We start from the raw sequence: 18,676 nt of genomic DNA on the forward strand, positions 1-18,676 counted from the left end.
GTGGCGCCGGGCGAGCCCGACACCTATTGTGGAGCACCCATGGGGACACATCTCGAAGAACCATTGTTACTACAGCTGAGTAACTTCTCTTTTCCCCGCCAAAGATGTCCACCTTCTTGCCACAGTGCATCACTTATCGCATTAGTCTGGGAGCTGAAGAAAAGAAGTTGATAATGAGCTTTCTATGATTTCCTTAAACTTTAACAGGTAGAATTCCGTGATTATATTTGATTTAATTTTTTAAAATTTACATGAAAAATGTAAACAAGTCCCTATTTATTTAGTTGGTTACTTGGCATTTGGCAACTTCTTCTCTCCACTTTCTATCAAGACTTCAGTCTTGCACATAGAATTAGTGTTGTATTTTTAATAATTGGCACCAGAACAATAGCATTTATGCCAGCTTCTGATATGTTAAACTTAACTCTCGATTTTAATTTTTAAAAGACTAGTTAGGCTGGAAAGAAATACCATTTTGCATAGTTCATGCTACCGTAAGCATAATTTTGTGCTAAATTATTAGCATAAATGCTCTAATTCAGGGGTCGGGAACTTTTTTTGTTTGGCAGCCACTGGCTCAGAGTAAAATCAGCTGGGAGCCACATGCAAGTGAGAAGCAAAAAGAGATATTCACCTCATTCACACTCAACTCCAGGTGCCAGAGCTTTGCTTGTGCTCCAGCCCTGGTTGGGGAGATGCAGCAGGGTTCAGGGAGTGTCCCAGTAGCAGGGTGAGCTGGTGCTTATGTTCCAGCCCCAAGAGAGGAGAGAGTGCTGAGACTTGTCGTAGGGCTGGAGTGCCAAGAGAGAGCCCGAGCCTCATTGGGGACCAATCGAGCCCACAGGCCATGGGCTCCCTGTGCTTGCCGGAGTGTAATTGACTCAATCTTTTTAAAGAATCTTTAATTAACTAAGCAATGGCCATGACTGATGATGATATAATTCAGTAAAACTATTAGTGACTTCACTGCAGAATAGGCATATTTCTAGTGATGCTTCTACCTGAAAGGTCTTAATTATAGGCTTCAAGAAGCAGAGCTTTATTCTAAACTCTTCTAGTAAAGTGAGTTGCATTGTGATAGCATTGTTCCTGCCAGAGGAGAGTTCAAGATAAGAAATAGTACGTGCCCTGAAGTACAGTGTTTGATAAATAGAATGGAGCCGCATGATTCCAAAGTAGTCTAAGGTCACATATTTTGCAAGTAAGTCCTTTGTCTGACATTTGTTCTTGAGGACCAACTAAACAGACTAACATGCATATGCCTTAGAGACAGGGTTACTTTCGTTACCATTACTTATTCAGGACCAGTGCTTGAAAAATGAGGAATCAGGTGCTAGAAATTAGTGAACTAAAATCATACTCCATGCTGCCTCCTGACCTTTTTCCTATCCCTTTTCCCAATTATCCTTTTCATTATACTGCTCAGAGCAGGGATAGTTTCCTTATTAAAGATGGCAGTTGTAGAAGAAATGTTTTGGAATATGAAAAGGATGTCTTTCTATTCAAGTGATTCCTTCATACTGAGAAAGAGAGGCAATTTTTGTCTGAGCATGTACTTTTAAAAACATAACAGTTGCCTTAGTCAGGCTCTCAAGTGTTTTCTGCCATTGTTCAATGGTTGTATTTCCAGTGCTAGCAGATAACTTGTTTTCTCCCATTGATTCTACTAAAAACAGTGGTTCTGTGCCTGTAGAGCCATACCTTTTATGTAAGTTTTTCTTCTAAAGCTAAATATTGTCTTCCGAGATTTGTACATCATAATTTTTATTGTGCCGAAACCTTGATGTTCTTCCTCGAGTGTCCCCGTGGGTGCTCCACGATAGGTGTCGGGCTTGCCCCGGCGCCGCAGATCGGATCTTTCCAGCAGTTTCTGCCGGACTGCGCATGCGCCGGCGCACGCCGCTCCCTTGCACGCTCCCAGCCATGTGCATGATCCGGTCCCCACCAGTTCCTTCTTAACCGCCATCGGCTGCAGACGGAATCTGCTCAGGCTGCGACGAGAATCAGCGTATTTAGAGTTTTTAGAGTTTCTTTTCAGAGTTCTTAGTTAGATTGTTTGTTTGTTTCTTTATTGCAAATATATATAAGTAGAAAGTCTTAGTAAAGGAAAAGGAGGAGCGGAGGCAACCTGGGGACGTGAAGGCCAGCAGGCCTCCTGCCGCGGCAGGCTGGGGTCCATAAGAGGGGAACAGGCACAGAGAAGGTGCTAAGTACCCTATTAACAGCTCAAAGACTCACCGCAGTGTCCTCTGCAGGATTCAAGAAGTGTGAGTCATGCCGCGAAGCTATGCTGGCCTCTGATGGACACAGTCAATGTATTAGGTGCCTGGGGGAATCACACGTCACCCAGAAATGCTCCTTTTGTGCAAAGCTCGTGGCCAGAGCCAGAAAGGATAGAGAAATGCGGCTGAAAATGCTGCTGTTTGATAAGGCCCTCCAGCCAGACGTTCTGGAGAGGCCTCAACCAGACGGACCCACAGGGCTCCATAAAAGGAAGGCGGTGTCCCTCATCCCCTCGGTGCAGAAACGGAGGAAGCTCTCTCCAGCCCGATCCCTGCCGGCGGCCACAGCGATTGGGACGGGCATAGCACACAGCCCCCAGCCGCAGTCACAAACAAGCGGCAGCGCAGCAGCGCACATGGCAGAGGCTGAGCTTCCGATTACTAAGCAGCCGGCCCGCACAGCGTTCAGAGCGGTGGCCAGGCAAGCGCCGGAACCGGCAGCACCGCCGCAAGCGTCACAGACCCCTGCGGCGCCAACGGTGCAGGGCCAACAGGCACGCAGCCTGCAGGCACCGGAGGAGACCACCCGCGCGGCACCGCAGATAAGCGTGCCGAGCGCGGCGCCGACAGCGGGGCCGAGATCCCCGGCACGAGAAGGGGCGGAGCCAGCCCCGCAGGGGAGGGGAAAGGCAGCAGCGAAAACCTGGCACCGCAGCCCTTCTCTGGACAGGGCTGCAGGGCTGCTCTCAACAAGTCCTCCCCTTATGCTGCGAACACCAACCAGGAGACATGGGTCTCCCCCAGCCTACCCATAGCCGCCTCCTCCGTTCCTCCAACCAGCGTCACCATGGCTTGGGCCACCCTCGCCCTTTCTGGGATTTGACCCTCTGTAGTACTATCACAAACCAGTTTCACCATTGTCTCAGTCATCCAGACGATCTCGCTCCCCCAGAGATAGGGAGTATGCACCTCGAGAGTGGTCCAGGTCTCCATCCCAGGAACCGTGCCCGTGCTGCCACAGTCGTCCTTATCACGCTGGGCATAGACACCACAGGCATACACCCAGGAGCAGGTCCCCCTCGACTGTCCAGTACCCCCGCGGGCACTCACGGACGGGGACAGAAACACAGTTGTCTCAGGGGGAGTTGATTTTGGAACCCCGAGATTTTCCCTCGCAAGCCTCCAGTGAGAGGGTGTACCACCGACAGCAGGACCCTGAGAGTTCAAGGGAGGTCTACCCTAGTGGTTCCTCCTTGTCCTCCCCCGACGAGGCTATGGCCCCCGGGGATGTTGCCCCCCTGGACGACCTCAAACAGTTTCAGGAGTTGTTTAAAAGGGTGGCTTTCAAGCAGGGCATCCAAACAGCAGAGGTGCAGGAGAAGCACCACAAGCTCCTCAAAAACCTGAGGCTTCTGGCCTCGTCCAAAATCGCTATCCCACTCGACAAAGCAATCATGGAGTCTGCTACCACCATATGGCAGACCCCAGCTTCCGCTCCACCTATAAACAAGAGAGCGGATAAGAAATACTTTGTCCCGGCGAAGGGCATGGAGTTCCTCTTTAGTCACCCATAACCAAATTCTCTGGTGGTAGAATCATCTCAGCAGAGATCGAAGACCCCCCAGTACAAAGCGGGGGGACAGGCAGACAGATGCCAAGAAGCTAGAGCTATTCGGCAGAAAGGTATACTCCTCCTCCACCCTGCTGCTGAGAATGGTAAATTATGCAGCACATCTAGCGAACCACAATTTCGACAATTACTCCAGGCTTACTTCTCTCATGGATTCACTTCCGGAAGATAAGAAGCCGGTGCTGAAGGCCATCGTGCAAGAGGGCTATGCAGCTTCGAGGACAGGAGTCCAGATCGCCCTGGACGTAGCGGACACAGCGGCATGCTCAACGGCTATGGCAGCGGTCATGCGCAGGGAATCTTGGCTCCAGACATCGGGTATCCCGAGAGATCTGCAGGCAAAAATTGTTGATCTTCCTTTCGACATGCAGAAGTTGTTTGCAGAGTCAACTGATTCGGTCCTTCATTCCAGTAAAGACTCAAGAGCTACACTCAGAACCCTGGGTATTTATACCCCTCCATACAGAAAGAAAAAGTATTACCCCCAACAAAGGCGATACCCATACCAACCTCAGCGTGCTCAGTACCAACGGGGCTACGACCAAGGGCGGCATCAACAGCAACAACAGTATAGAACTCCTAGGCGACGTTCCCAACAAGGCCGTGCATCCTCGGGGCAGGCCCAAAGGCAACAAGTTTGACGGACAGATCGAGGGCTGCACTATTACTACCATCGCGCAATGTCATCCTCAATTAATGTTCCATCATCGCCTCCCACCGTTCCACTCACAATGGCAAAAGATCACCACAGACAAATGGGTACTGGAGATCATAGCCACGGGTTACGTGATCCCCTTTCAGTCGCTCCCACCACCAAAACCTCTGCCCAGGCCTCATCTCAGGGATGCCTCCCATGAGGCGAAGCTCAAGCACGAGGTGGACCACCTTATGCTTATAGGGGCAGTGGAAAGAGTGCCGGAGCGACACCAGGGGAAAGGGTTTTATTCATGCTACTTCCTCACAGAGAAGAAAACAGGAGGCTGGAGGCCCATCTTAGATATTCGAGGCCTCAACCGGTACTTGCGCAAACAACGCTTTCGGATGATCACAGTCACCTCTATACTCACGGCACTGGACGATGGAGATTGGTTTGCAGCCCTCGACTTACAAGATGCGTATTTTCATATAACAATCCACCCGGCTCACAGACGTTTTCTCCGGTTTATGGTCGGCAAAGAACATTTCCAATACAAGGTTCTGCCGTTTGGCCTCTTCTCGGCCCCCAGAGTCTTTACCAAGACCCTGGCAGTGGTGTCAGCCTACCTGCACAGACAGGGGGTATTTATATTCCCATATCTGGATGACTGCCTACTGAAAGGGGCCTCTAAGGCGGAGGTACTACGCATGATACGCGTAACAGCAAACACGTTTTCTTCGCTGGACCTGGTCATCAACCTTGCGAAGTCAAAGATCGACTCCACACAGGACATAGAGTTCATAGGGGCATGCATAAATTCCATCACAGCAAGGGTTTATCTACCCGATGCTCGCTTTCGCGCCATCGGTTCCCTAGTACAAGTCATTACATACAGCCCCACGGTGCTGGTTTTAACATGCTTGCAGCTGCTAGGCCACGTGGCAGCAGCAATGTTCGTGGTACAGAACGCCAGATTGCATATGCGCAACTTGCAACATTGGCTGGCGAGCGTCTACAAGCCGGCATCCCACACCGTCCGCAGGGTGGTGTCGCCCACGACAGAGGTGCGCAGATCCCTGCAATGGTGGGTAAACCCCAAGAACATGCTAACGGGGTACCCTTTCACCAACCACAAATCTCTATTTTTCTCACCACCGACGCCTCCCACATAGGGTGGGAAGCACACATTGGCGAAAAGGTGACGCAAGGACTGTGGTCCCCTACAGAACAATCACTGCATATAAATATACTGGAGCTCAGAGCAGTGTTCAACGCCTGCAAACACTTTCGAGACCACATACAAGGCAAGGTAGTCAGGATCAATACAGACAATACCTCCACCATGTTTTATATAAATCGACAAGGCGGAGCTAGATCCCGTGCCTTATGTGCGGAAGCAGTCCGGCTGTGGAACTGGTGCATCACCAACAATATAACGTTGAAAGCCTCGTACTTACCAGGCGCTCACAACGTGAAGGCAGACCAGCTGAGCAGGCACTTCGCCCTCACACACGAGTGGCAGATCCGCTCCGATCTGCTACTACCGATCTTTCATGCATGGGGATTTCCCCAGACAGAGCTGTTTGCGACTCAGCACAACAAGAAGTGCCCCCAATACTGCTCCAGGGCAGGACTGTGGTGGGGGTCCTTGGGGGACGCGTTCACGATTTCGTGGATGGGCCCCCTGCTTTACGCGTTTCCCCCCCACAGTGCTCATCCACAAGGTCCTGCAGAAAGCCAGAAGGGAGAGAGCCTGCATGATCCTAGTGGTCCCAACATGGGATTGATATCAATGGTTCCCCTTGCTTCTGTGCATGTCGGATCGTCCACCGCTTCCCCTTCCTGTGGTGCCAGACCTGCTCACGGAGGCCCGGGGGTCCATAGTGCATCCAGACCCCCGAGGCCTGCGCCTACAAGCATAGTTAATCCATGGCTCAGCTCCCTAGAAAGTACATGTACGGAGGGAGTACAACAAGTCCTGGAAAGTAGCCGAAGGATCTCCACCAGGAAAACCTACAAGCAGAAATGGACTCGATTCCCTGCATGGTGTTCCACCAAGCAGTTAGCTCCCCTTGAGGTGCCTATAACCTGTAATACTAGAATACTTACTGGACCTCAAGAGAGGCGGGCTCTCCCTCTCCTCGTTGAAGGTCCATCTCGCCGCTATATCGGCTTTTCGGCATGAAGAGGAAGGGCCCACGGTGTTTGCCCATCCTATTGTTACCAGGTTCCTGAAGGGGCTGGTAAACCTGTACCCCCCTCGGAAACCGCTTCCACCATCGTGGAGCTTGGACCTGGTGCTCAGCGCGCTAACAGGACCACCGTTTGAACCCTTAGCCACAGTTTCCCTCCGTCTCCTTACGATAGAGACAACCTTCCTTCTTGCAATCACGTCATCTCGCAGGGTGAGTGAGCTCGCAGCAGTTATGGCAACGCCGCCCTGCACAGTATTCTGAAAGGAGGCGGTCACCTTACGGCTGCACCGAGCCCTTGTTCCGAAAGTTTCTTCAGAGTTCCATCTTAACGAACCTATAGTTTTACCCTCGTTTTACCCGAAGCCTCATAGCTCCAGCAAGGAGGCATGCCTGCACCTCCTGGACGTGAGGAGGGCGTTGGCCTTCTGCATAGACAGGACTAAGTCATTCCGGAAAACGGACAGACTCCTAGTCTCTCTCGCTTCCAGGTCAAAAGGAGAGGGTCTCTCTTCACAGAGAATCTCGAAGCATATTGTGTCCTGCATAAAGATGTGCTACAAACTTCGAAAAACTCCGTTAGTGGCCACGCCTAGGGCTCACTCCACCAGGGCGGTGGCGGCATCAACAGCCTTTTTCAAGGGCATCGCGCTAAAAGACATCTGTAGAGCAGCGACCTGGTCGTCCTACGACACCTTCGCCAAGCATTATGCCCTACATCAGGTATTCGAAGAGGATACCCGTCTGTCGACAGCAGCCCTCTTGGGGGCAAGCTGCACATAAACCGATTACCCACCTCCTTTCTTGGGTTACTGCTGGGTAGTCACCTATCGTGGAGCACCCACGGGGACACTCGAGGAAGAAAGAGAAGTTACTCACCGTAGTAACGATGGTTCTTCGAGATGTGTCCCCGTGGGTGCTCCACCACCCGCCCATCCTCCCCGCTTCGGATCTCTGTTTGGTGTTTTTCAGGAGCATTCGAGGCGGTTTGTCAAGGAACTGGCGGGGACCGGATCGCTCACGTGGCCAGGAGCGCGCAAGGGAGCGGCGCGCGCCGGCGCATGCGTGGTCCGGCAGAAACTGCTGGAAAGATCCGATCTGTGGTGCCGGGGCGAGCCCGACACCTATCGTGGAGCACCCACGGGGACACATCTCGAGGAACCATCGTTACTACGGTGGGTAACTTCTCTTTTAGGTTACCAGTGATGTGATATTATGTTATTAACAAAATTATTCTGGCATTAATTTAAGTCTTATCTTTCACCTTTTGAATAATAACGATTTTGGGTCTTGAAAGTAATTATTTGTATTTGTGGTTAAGACAGGGGTGTTTTTCTCCTACATTACCCAATTTATTCTAACTATTTTCTTTCTTTAACATGGCAAAGGTTGGGTAATGGCTAGCCTTTTTTCTAATGACACATGGTTTCCAGTTATTCTTCTGTATTCTTATGTGACCTGTCATAACTGGTTTGCTTTCCAGGCATTTGAAAGTCAAAGTTACAGCTGATTGTCACCAGGCACTGCACATTTGTTGCAAGCAGTCTTTTGTTGTGCTCCACTATATGTTGACACCATTCCAGTGTTTTTATTCCCCATGTTATTGATTGCAACTCTTGTTGAGGGCCTGATGAAATGCATCATAGAATATGCAAGGATATCTTTCTTTGAAAGATAGCAAGCCTTGTAGATAAGGCGGAAGCTGTATATGTGGTATACCTAGACTTTGGTAAAAGATTTGATTGTCTCACATGATTGTCTTATAAATAAGAGGTATATACAACCAAAATGGGGCTACTATAAGATGGGTGTATAGCTGGTTGGTAATTATCAGTTATTCACAGACATGCTTTAAAGGCATAACAAACAAGGTTCTACAGGGACCAGTTTTGGGACGAGGTAGGTTCAATAGCTTCATCAATGATTTAGCTAATGGCATAGAAACTATGCTTCTGAAGTTTGCAGATCATACCAAACTGTGAGTGGTTGCCACTGCTTTGGAGGATGAGATTAAAATTCTAAATAACCTGCACAAACTGGAGAAATGGTCTGAGTTAAATAGGATGAAATTCAATCAGGACAAATGAAAAGTACTCTACTTAGAAAGGAACAATCAGTTTCACACACACAAAATAGGAAATATTTGTCTACTGCAGAAGGGTATCTAGGGGTCATAGTGGACCACAACTAAATATGAGTCAATCGTGTGACACTGTTGCAAAAAAAAAAAAAAAAAAAAAAGAATTTTTCTGCTATACTCTGCGTTGATTAGGCCTTAGCTGGCGTACTGTATCCAGTTCTAGGTACCACATGTCAGGAAAGGATGTGAAAAAATTGTTCTTCTCTAGACTGTCTTCAAAATGACTACAGATCTAGAAAACATGACCTATGAGGGATGAGTATCTTTGAAAACTTGTGGAGATTGGGAGAGGTCCCAGATGATTGGAAAAGGGGGGAAAAAGAGCGGGGGGAAGGAGGACAGTCCAGGGAACCATAAACCAATCTGCCTTACCTTAGTCCCAGGAAAAATCATGGAGGGGATCCTCAAGGAATCCATTTTGAAGCACTTTGAATAGCAGAAAGTAATCGAGTAATCAACGTGTATTCACCAAGGGCGAGTCATGCGTGGACATGGGGAAGTCAACAGAGATAATATACCTGGACTTAATCAAAGCTTTTGATGCAGTCTCCTGCAACATTCTTGCCCAAAAGTTAAGGAAATATGGATTGGCTTGATGGACTATAAGGTGGATAGAAAGGTGGCTAGATGGTCTAACCCAGTGGGTAGTGATCAATGGCTCAGTGTTTGGTTGGCGGTCAGTTTCAAGTGGAGTGCCCCAAGGATCAGTTCTAGGGCAGGTATTCAACATCTTTTTTAATGACCTGGATAAGGAAATGGATTGCACCCTCAGCAAATTTGTGGATGACACTAAGCTGCGGGAGAGGTAGATGTGTTGGAGGGTAGGGATAGGGTCCATAATGACCTAGATAAATTGGAGGATTGGGCCAAAAGAAATCTGATGAGGTTCAGCAAGGACAAGTTCATTGTCCTGCTCTTGGGATGGAAGAATCCCAAGCCTTTTTGCAGGCTGGGGACCAACTGGCTAAGTAGCAGTGTAGCAGAAAAAGACCTAAGGATTACAGTGCATGAGAAGATGGATATGAGTCAAAGGTGTGCCCTTGCAGCCATGAAGGCTAACGGAATATTGGGGTTTATTAGGAGAAGCATTTGCAGCAGCTCTAGAGAAGTTATTTTTCCTCTCTATTCAGCACTGGTGAGGCCACATCTGGAGTATTGTGCCCAATTCTGGGCCTCCCCAGTATAGAAAGGATGTGGATGCATTGGAGTGGGTTCAGCGGAGGGCAACTAAGATGATTAGGGGGCTGGTGCACATGACCTATGGGGCGGGGCTGAGGGATTTGGGGTTATTTAGTTTGCAGAAGATAGAAGTGAGGGGCAATTTTATAGTAGCCTTCAGCTTCCTGGGGAAGTGGGGGGTGGGGGCTTTAAAGAGGGTGGAGGGAGGCTATTCTTAAGTTAGAGAGGGAGAGGTGTAGGCTGGATATTAGGAAAAATTATTTCACCAGGTGGGTGGTGAAGCACTGGAATGCTTTACCTAGAGATGTGGTAGAATGTCCATCCCTAGAAGTTTTTAATCCAGCTTGACAGAGTCCCAGCTGGGATAATTTAGCTTGGGTTGATCCTGATTTTGGCAGGGGGGCTGGACTAGATAACTTCCTAACGTCTCTTCCAGCCCTAGAATTCTATGAATGTATGATTTTATGATTGAAAAAATTGGGGTTGATTAGTCTAGAAAAGAGAACTGAGAGGTGACAAAGAAGCTTTAAAGTACTTGCAAAGTACTTTAAGGTAAAGGGTTGTTACAAGGAGGTGGAAGGAAAATTGTTCTCCGTAACCTCGGAGGATAGGACAAGAAGCAATGGGCTTAAATTGCAATAAAGGAGGCTTAGTTTGGACATTAGGTAAAACTTTGTGACTATCAGGGTGGTTAAGCACCAGAAGAAATTGCCTAGGGAGGTGGTGGAGTCTCCATCATTGAAGATTTTTAAGAGCAGATTAGAGAAACACCTCTCGGGGTGATCTAGATGTTGCTTCATCGTGCCATGAGTGCAGAGGGGCTAGACTCATTTAAGTTCTAGTATTCTATGACTCTATGAGGCGAGGGTGTTTTATCAAGGTTTTTATGAATGAATAGAACTGGCTCAAGTCTTATACTCATACTCATGGCCACCTAAAATCTAAAAATCTGGTACAAATGCTGTGATAGGTGGTATGCTGATAGAAATGGCTATATTCCAGTAATAATCACTGTGGAACAGCAGATTAATATATGGAGTCTAGTAAATTTGGATTTTGTTAGCTAAACCCTCTTCTAGCTATGAAGTTTGCTTCATGGCAGGAAGCGGTGATTTTTTTAATAGTTTTATTCTTTATTTGCAGATGTGAAGTTCAGTCTTGTAAATACAGACGTTTATAAATACTATTTCTTTGCAAAACTGGTATTTCAAAGATCATAAGATGTATTTAAAACAAGAACTACGGCTTGCATTCTTTGTGTTTGTATAGTGCCTGTACTGTATTGTCACAGTCCTAATAGGGCTTCTTGATGCTTGATTATATAAATATTAAATTTTTCGGGTACTCTTGACTTTGTTTAGTAGAATTAGTAGTAGAACATGACCTAATGATTTTAAGTTAAGCTTTTAATTTAACATTTTAAGTTAAGGTCTGATCACAGTTATTTGAACCAATGGTTTCATTTAGTGGAATGGGCTTCACATCCTTAGATTGTAAAGTCTGGGCTGCCTCTACGGTATATTCCCCTTTCAGAGGAGGAATCCAAGTGAGGGAGATAGAAAATGCAAGTAAAGTGTTGCTTTACAAATCTCACACTTCATTTGCACAATCTCTTCCAGTTGCATTTAATGAAGAGATTTTTTCAAAAAAAAAAAAAAAAAAAAAAAAAAGCCAGCAGTGCAGACGTTCTTTCGGGGGGTTGTGGGGGGGGCATCTTTTTTGAAAGAACCTTATGCCTCATTTTTTTCTGGAATAAGGGTTCTTTCAAAACTTCATTTCCCCTGAGGGAACCCCATCTATACTGCTGGTTTTTGTTTTCGCAAAAGTCTCTTCTGGAAACACAAACGTGAGATTATGCAAATGAAGCATGAAATTTGTAAATCGGTGCTTCATTTGCATTCTTGATCTCCCTCATTTGCATTTCTACTGCAAAAGGGGAAGGTAGTGTAAATGTAGCCTTTTAGAGAGACTTTATTTTGTCCATTGAAGAGCCATCCATTTCTATATAAATATAAACTATTTAAAATGATAAATAATGATCAGTTTACAAGTCAAAGAGAATTCTGAGTACCTTCAGTTATACCATCTTATACTGGTTTTTCTCTGCATGTAAACATTAGCATCTCAACTTCTTGAATTGAGAGAAGAGTGCAGTGTGACCTGTGAGCAACTGTTGAGCACCACTCTAGACTGCATGGTATGTCTAACTGGGCAAAAGGTTAAACAATCAGTGGGTTTCCCAGCTTTAACTCAACAATGGCATTCTTTGTTTTGGTGATCTTTTGAGAGGCAAAATAGCAAGTGTCACTAAGAACAGAACAAGGAGGATCTTTCACTATGTACTGAATGTATCTTTTTGAAAAGGAATGTGAACTTATCGTACTTAGTTAACTGAAAATAGTACATTTGTTTGCAGCAATTATTGTTTCTAAAAAGTATGTCACACTTCTTTGAATTTGTAATTTATAAGTTATTATAGAAAAACTCTGTATTGAGCTGACATTGTCCGTCCACATGGGGGAAGAAGGCAGATGATGATGAGTGTAGTTTAATTAGGCTATAACTTTATTCGCTTATAATATCTAGGCAAACCTGGACATAAACTGACGAGTTCAGAGAAGATGTTGCAGCTGATCCAGACGTAGGAAACGCAAGCCCTCTTCCTCAGCTCCCTTAAGAGACCAAGTAGAGGAGGGGGTTGGCTGCCTTCTGACAAAATGTACGAGCCCCAGCCTACCTCATTCAGCTCTCGTGAGGGATGTTTTCCTTCAGATAATTTTAATCCAGTGTAGCCAATAACCATGTCCTTTCTGTACTGAGTTCCTGCACTGGACATCCTACCCAATGAGGCAAAAAGCAAAACATCTGGCATCCTTCCCTGATACCCCCACTGAGCTCCCAGATATCCACACATTTTGTTTTCTTTTCTTTTTTTTTAAATGAGTTGAGCCATACAGTAAACACTCAGTTTAATGGACTTCCTCTGAAATTATAGAAAATCATTAAATTGTCTGTTGTAGGCTCTAAATGTTTGTGGCTCTGCCCATTTGTGTACTGCCCTAAAAGCCATTATGTGCCAAGGTTCCAGAGTGCTGACGAAATCCACTTCAATTCTTTTTCAGCCTGGGGCCAGGTCCTAAAATCTTTCTGGCTCTGTGATTATACGTCCATATCGCACTTTAAAAAGGCATTCCATCAAATTGATCAAAAAATTATTCCTCCCCCTTCCTTGTCCGCACAAACCAGCCTTTATATTTCCATTAATCCTTACAAAATGGCTGGACTTTGCTATTCCCATGGTTGCATCTGGCAGACTGGTGCTGCCCCCCAGCCCCACATGTGGCCTCTTCTCAACACACAAAGTTAGGATGTCCAGCAACAGTTTGTAGTTCCTGCAATGTAAATTCTTTGCTGCTCTAGTTTTGTTGGTAATGCCTGAAGTTCCTTCAGAAATTCCTGGGAGCGTCTAGATATACCAGCACCCATTTCTGACTCAATCCTGAGATAGGTCAACTAGATTGATGGTCCCTGTATTTTTCATCAGTGCCTCTGCCTACAAACAAGTCACCCACGTAGTGTATCACCTGGAATAAACCAGATTCTTGCTCCACTGCCCATTTCTGTATTGTACTGAATTTTTCGAACACTGACCTGAAGATGGATAATCCCACTGGAAGTTATTTATTGAAAGAAAACTGTCTCTCAAAGTAGAAACTCAAAAAGATTTACAATTGGAAAAATGAAATGGCAGTAATAGAAAAACTGACTTGATATCACATTTTGCCAATAGCCAGCATACAAAACTTGTTCTCACTTTCAAGTGACATAGACAAGAAGATGGAAGCATTATATCCTGCAAATTGTACTGAGTGGGTTTACAAACTCTGTTTTACATTGTTTTATTTTCGAATGCAGTTCTTTTTGTACACTATTTTAAAAGATACAGTAAGATCTATATAAATGTTTCTGAATGTTTTAAATTGAAAGGGAAGGGATTTTTTCATACTAGAGGTTCCTCTTCATTGTTTGCACTGAGAACCTGAAAATAAAACTTGTCTTTGATGTTCAGTGTCCAAGATGAGGTTCCAGAAAGTAAACAGCATAAATAATTAAACGTAAACTGTATATTTCAATTGCCAGTTTCTAGGTATCTACACTGATACTGTAAATTAGGGCCTGGTCATGTGCAAAGTTGAGCTCCCTCAACTCCTGTTACCTTCAGTGAGAGTTGAAGGCATTCAGTATCTCAGAGGTCTAAACTCAGTTAAAGAAATTTGTTTCCAGAGTCTGATTTTAAGATGAGGGTTGTTAGTTACATATTCATAGTAGTGTTCTTTGTATTATATTTTTTATAACTAAATGGTTATTGTCCAGGTTGCTTCTCTGAAAATCGTCACTCTCTGGTCTGGCAACTTCCCTTGTCCAGCAGGGTCGGGGATGCTCCTGGACCGGAAGGATGGGGCAGGAGGACAAGGCAAGCTGGCTTTTTGGCAGCCCCACAGGGAGCAGCTGGGCCATGGGTGGTGGTGATATCTCCTGGCAGCCCCATGGGGGGCCGGGGCCAGGATGCCAGCAGCTGCCCAGAGACAAAGCCTGGTGGCCAGTGTCCCCTGGTTCCCCCACGCTGAGCTGGGGCTGGGGAGGAGAGCCTTCTGTGGCAGCAAGCTGCCTCTGCAGGGTCAGGGAACTGCAGCAGGCCAGCAGAGGCTTCCAGGGGGCATTAACTTCTCCTGGTCCAGCACAGTCCCTCGTTTGGGACCACTGACATCCTGAAGGTGCCAGACCACGGAGGTGTGTAACCTGTATGAGGGTAGTTTATATAGGTATAATTACAATAGTTATCTTTTCATCCATAACATCTTAATTTGTGTATATTTATTTCATGCTACCCATTTTGGTCACATACATTCTCTATGTTGAATATTCTAATAAATCCTTGTTTGTCTACAAAGTGATTAGGATAACATATGTTTATAAAACAAAGCTAATAACATTACCATAAAACTAAATAAAGTGAATCCACATACCTCAATACAGTGCAAAAATATAAAAAGATATGCAGAATGAGGAATAGTTTTGTATTATATTAGCTTGTTAAAATTAGAGATTAATGGGTTGTTTGTTCAAATGTCCTATTTTTATTTATGTATGAGAATTATTATAGTGAAACTCCTTTTTATAGTACATTGTCTTATTTAGTTATAACATCATCTTTTTATTTATTTTTATAGGGCATTCAGAAGTTGGCTAGTCAATACTTAAAGAAGGATTGGCCTGGAATAAAAACAGATGAGCGAAGTGATTATAGGTAATTTAACAATTTGGACTTTTTAAAAAGCTGTTCTTACATTGCCAGTTTGTGTGATTATTCTACACAACAATGAAGAACCCTTCATTCTGTAGCTGAAATTAATAATATTTTGCCTGAGTATTGCCAATGGAAATAAAGGTTTTTATATGTGAGATTCTAATATAAGTTTAAATTAACAAGTATAAGACTCATAGGCTATGTCTGCCCTAGAAAGTTTTGTTGAGAGAACTTGCAGAGTGTCCACATTACAAATGCATTCTGTCGACAGTAAATCGAAAGAACGCTGCACTTTTGCCGACAGCATTCTACCGCTCCCCTGTGAGTCAGAATGCCTTTCTTGACGGATCTCTCTTGAGAGAAAGCCAGCATGGATGCTCCGGGGGGCCTTCTGTTGATAAACAAGTCCTCCGTGGCACTGACCGGCTGCTCCAGGGGGATGCTCTGTCCACAGCAATCACAGCTCTATTGCTTACTGCTTCTTAATGGCACAGGGAGCCCTGGAAGCCCTGTGGCAGGGAGGTGAGAGCTGGGAAGCAGCCCAGCAGCATGCTATCTGCTCTACGCCTCAAAGCCACTCTGTCCAGCTGATCCCAGTGACATGGCAGTGTGCCAGCCAGCATGCGACCTTTGGGGCCCTCAAGGGAGCAACTGGGAGGGGTCCCAGGAGGCTTTCCCCCTCCTCGCCCTTGGGGCACAAAACGCCAGTCCCCCTCATGGACTGGGCCCAATATCCAGCACCTCCTGGCTATACAGGTGAGGAACACACCTTTCTGGACTACCCTAGCAGCACATGGCCACCCACCCACACCATGGAGTAGGTGTGGGCAAAGGTGAAGGAGCTGCACCAGGGGTACACTTGGGCCCGTAATGCATGATGCAAGTCAGGGGCAGGACTGGCCACTTGTCTGTACTACACGGACCTGCACTGGCTCCTGGGAATGATGACGCTGCTCCCCTAACTACCGCTGAGGACACTCCTCCACCCTATCCCCCCTGCAGTCAGAGGAGGAGGACCTGGAACACCCTAGGGCTCTCCCAGCTGGAGGCGGACAAGTAGTCTGAGGCCAGCAGCAGCACCCTGATAATCACCTTGGACTTGGATCCCTCCAGCAAGACAACCTCCAGGGCATCCCCCGACCTGTTTGAAGGACCCTCTGGTAAGTAGCCTGTGTGTCACACACCCCAGGGTGTGGAGGGTGAGCGCAGACAAGGCATTCTGCAAGCCTCACCAAGCCATCTTGGCTGGGACCTCGTGCTGTGGGCCCAGCATGTGGAACCATGTGCAAAGCAGTGTGTCCCACCTAGACCCAGCAGGCAGCCCCTGGGCATGGGTGCTGGCCCACTGCCAGCCGCATGGGAGGCTGAACAAGCCTGAGGCCCCAGGAGATGGGGTGCCTCATCTGAAAGTGAGCTAACTACACGGGTGCGAGCCTGTCCCCAGACACACCATCGAGGAGTACAGCTCCCAGCACACAGGCATGCCCACAGGCAACAGACAGCACTGCAAGCTGCATGCATGTGTAAGGGCTCCAGGGACAGCCAGGCTGTGCCCAGATCACCTGCCACCCACAGAGGGGACTCCTCTGTGGCCAAATATCCGCCTTGGCCACTAGCCCATTGAGCCAGGGTGGGAAGGGTGCAGCGGTCAGCCCACTCCTGGAGGTACTGTGCAGTCCCTGTGTGGCAGGCCTTTCTGTGCAAGCTGCACATGCCAGTGCTCCTGGGACATCCCCATCCTATGGCCCAGGGGGTGTTGGTTGCTGGTTATGGGGGTCGGGGGCAGGGCCTTAGGAGCTGTGTTGCGTGAATGACTCACCATGCTCACCTCCTTGTCGTCCTTACAGCTGGACCTGCACTGAGTGAGGGATGAGCCAGTGCCAAGGCGGCACCAGAGCAAGCTGTCACTCCCCAGCCGAGAGGTTGGGCCTGCTACCAGAGGGGATGTTGCCGGGTGGATGAGGAGCTTCAGAGGGCCCCCACTGACTCCCTCTGGAGAATGACTGACATCCTTGAGTGGCAGCTGTGGGACAACCAGCAGTGGAGGGCAACGGGAATGGGACCAACTGATCTCCAGCTTTGACACTGCCGCTGGTGTCTGGCAGAACCTGTTGGTCTAGCCGCCGGCAGCTGCCGCCCCCACCGGACATCTTGCAAGCCATCCTCAACCTGCTCCAGTGTGCAATGGCCAGGGCTGCTCCCCCAGCCCCTCCTGCTGACCCAGACCCTGCCTTAGCCCCACTGCCTCTGTACCACCCCATGCTCCTGGTCCTATCCCAGCCCTGACAGGGATCCCAAACCCGTGGGGTCATGGCCCCCCCAACCTCACATTGGATTGATTACACCGCCAACCAAGCCCCCCCCCATATATAGTTTATCGTTATTGTATTTTGTACATAGTATTCTATGACAACATTCATTTTGCACACATTTCTTTCTGGCTCCCTAAAGAAAACTTTGTTCTCCACCCCTGCATCCCTCTTTATTGGGGAGGACTTGGAGGGGGTGGAGGGGACGGGGTAGGCCTGCGGGCCTGAGGCCCCTGCCAGGGCAACCCTGGGGAGAGTCATTGGGGTCCTTGGGAGGAAGTCTCCTTTAGGGCTTCCTGGATCCACAGCCCATCCCTGTGGGGTTTGGCAGACTGGAGCTTCCCCTGACTGTTTGTAGCCACGGCCGGCGTGCTCCCTCGTGTCAGAAGGAATGCCTCCCCCTTTCCCTCCAGAATGTTGTGGAGGGCACAGCACGCCACCACAACATAAGGAATGTTGTGCTCTCCCACTTCTAGCCAGGTGTGGAGGCACCTGAAGCATGCCTTCAGATGATTACGGGTACACTGGGCCTGCATCCATGCCAGGGTGAGCTGAGCATTAAAAAGTTCCTCAGGTGGAGCTGCCCAGTGCTAGGGCATGAGGGGGTAGGCAAGGTTTCCCATGATATGCAATGGCATGTGCACATCCCCAACTGCCAGCTCCTGGTAGGGGACGAAGGTGCCCACCTCCATCCTCTGAGCCAAGCCGAAGTTGTGGAACATCCATGTTTTGTGTGCCCATCCCGACCACCCAAGACTCTGAGGAACTGTCCCAAGTGGTTGACCAGGGCCTGTAGCATGATGGAGTAATATTCTTTTCTGTTGATGAATCTGGTCGCGCTGTGGTCCTGGTCATGGATGGGGATGTGGATCCCATTGGTCTCCCCAAAGCATCTGGGCAACTCCAGGGCAGTGAATCTGGCCACAATTGTGTCCATGTCTGTGGGATGGACAACCCTCTGCACCAGGATGGTGTTGATGGCCATCACGAACTGCAAGGGGAGGATACCAAACACACATCAGGGACTGAGCGAGGGAGCCCCTGGATCCCAGCGGACTC

The 18,676-nt window shown here is 47.8% G+C and overlaps 1 protein-coding gene across 4 annotated transcripts in view; it reads left to right on the top strand.

Moving 5' to 3' along the window:
* Positions 1–18,676, top strand: part of FCHSD2 (FCH and double SH3 domains 2) — a 316,194-nt gene that overhangs the window by 135,747 nt on the left and 161,771 nt on the right. For all 4 annotated transcript variants that reach the window (XM_074980103.1, XM_074980193.1, XM_074980270.1 and 1 more), the window contains exon 4: positions 15,232–15,308. In XM_074980103.1, the coding sequence (XP_074836204.1) occupies positions 15,232–15,308 (77 nt within the window). The remainder of the gene's footprint in view (positions 1–15,231; positions 15,309–18,676) is intronic.

Source organism: Carettochelys insculpta, chromosome 1, assembly GCF_033958435.1.
Source record: "Carettochelys insculpta isolate YL-2023 chromosome 1, ASM3395843v1, whole genome shotgun sequence".
Classification (NCBI taxonomy): Eukaryota; Metazoa; Chordata; order Testudines; family Carettochelyidae; genus Carettochelys; species Carettochelys insculpta.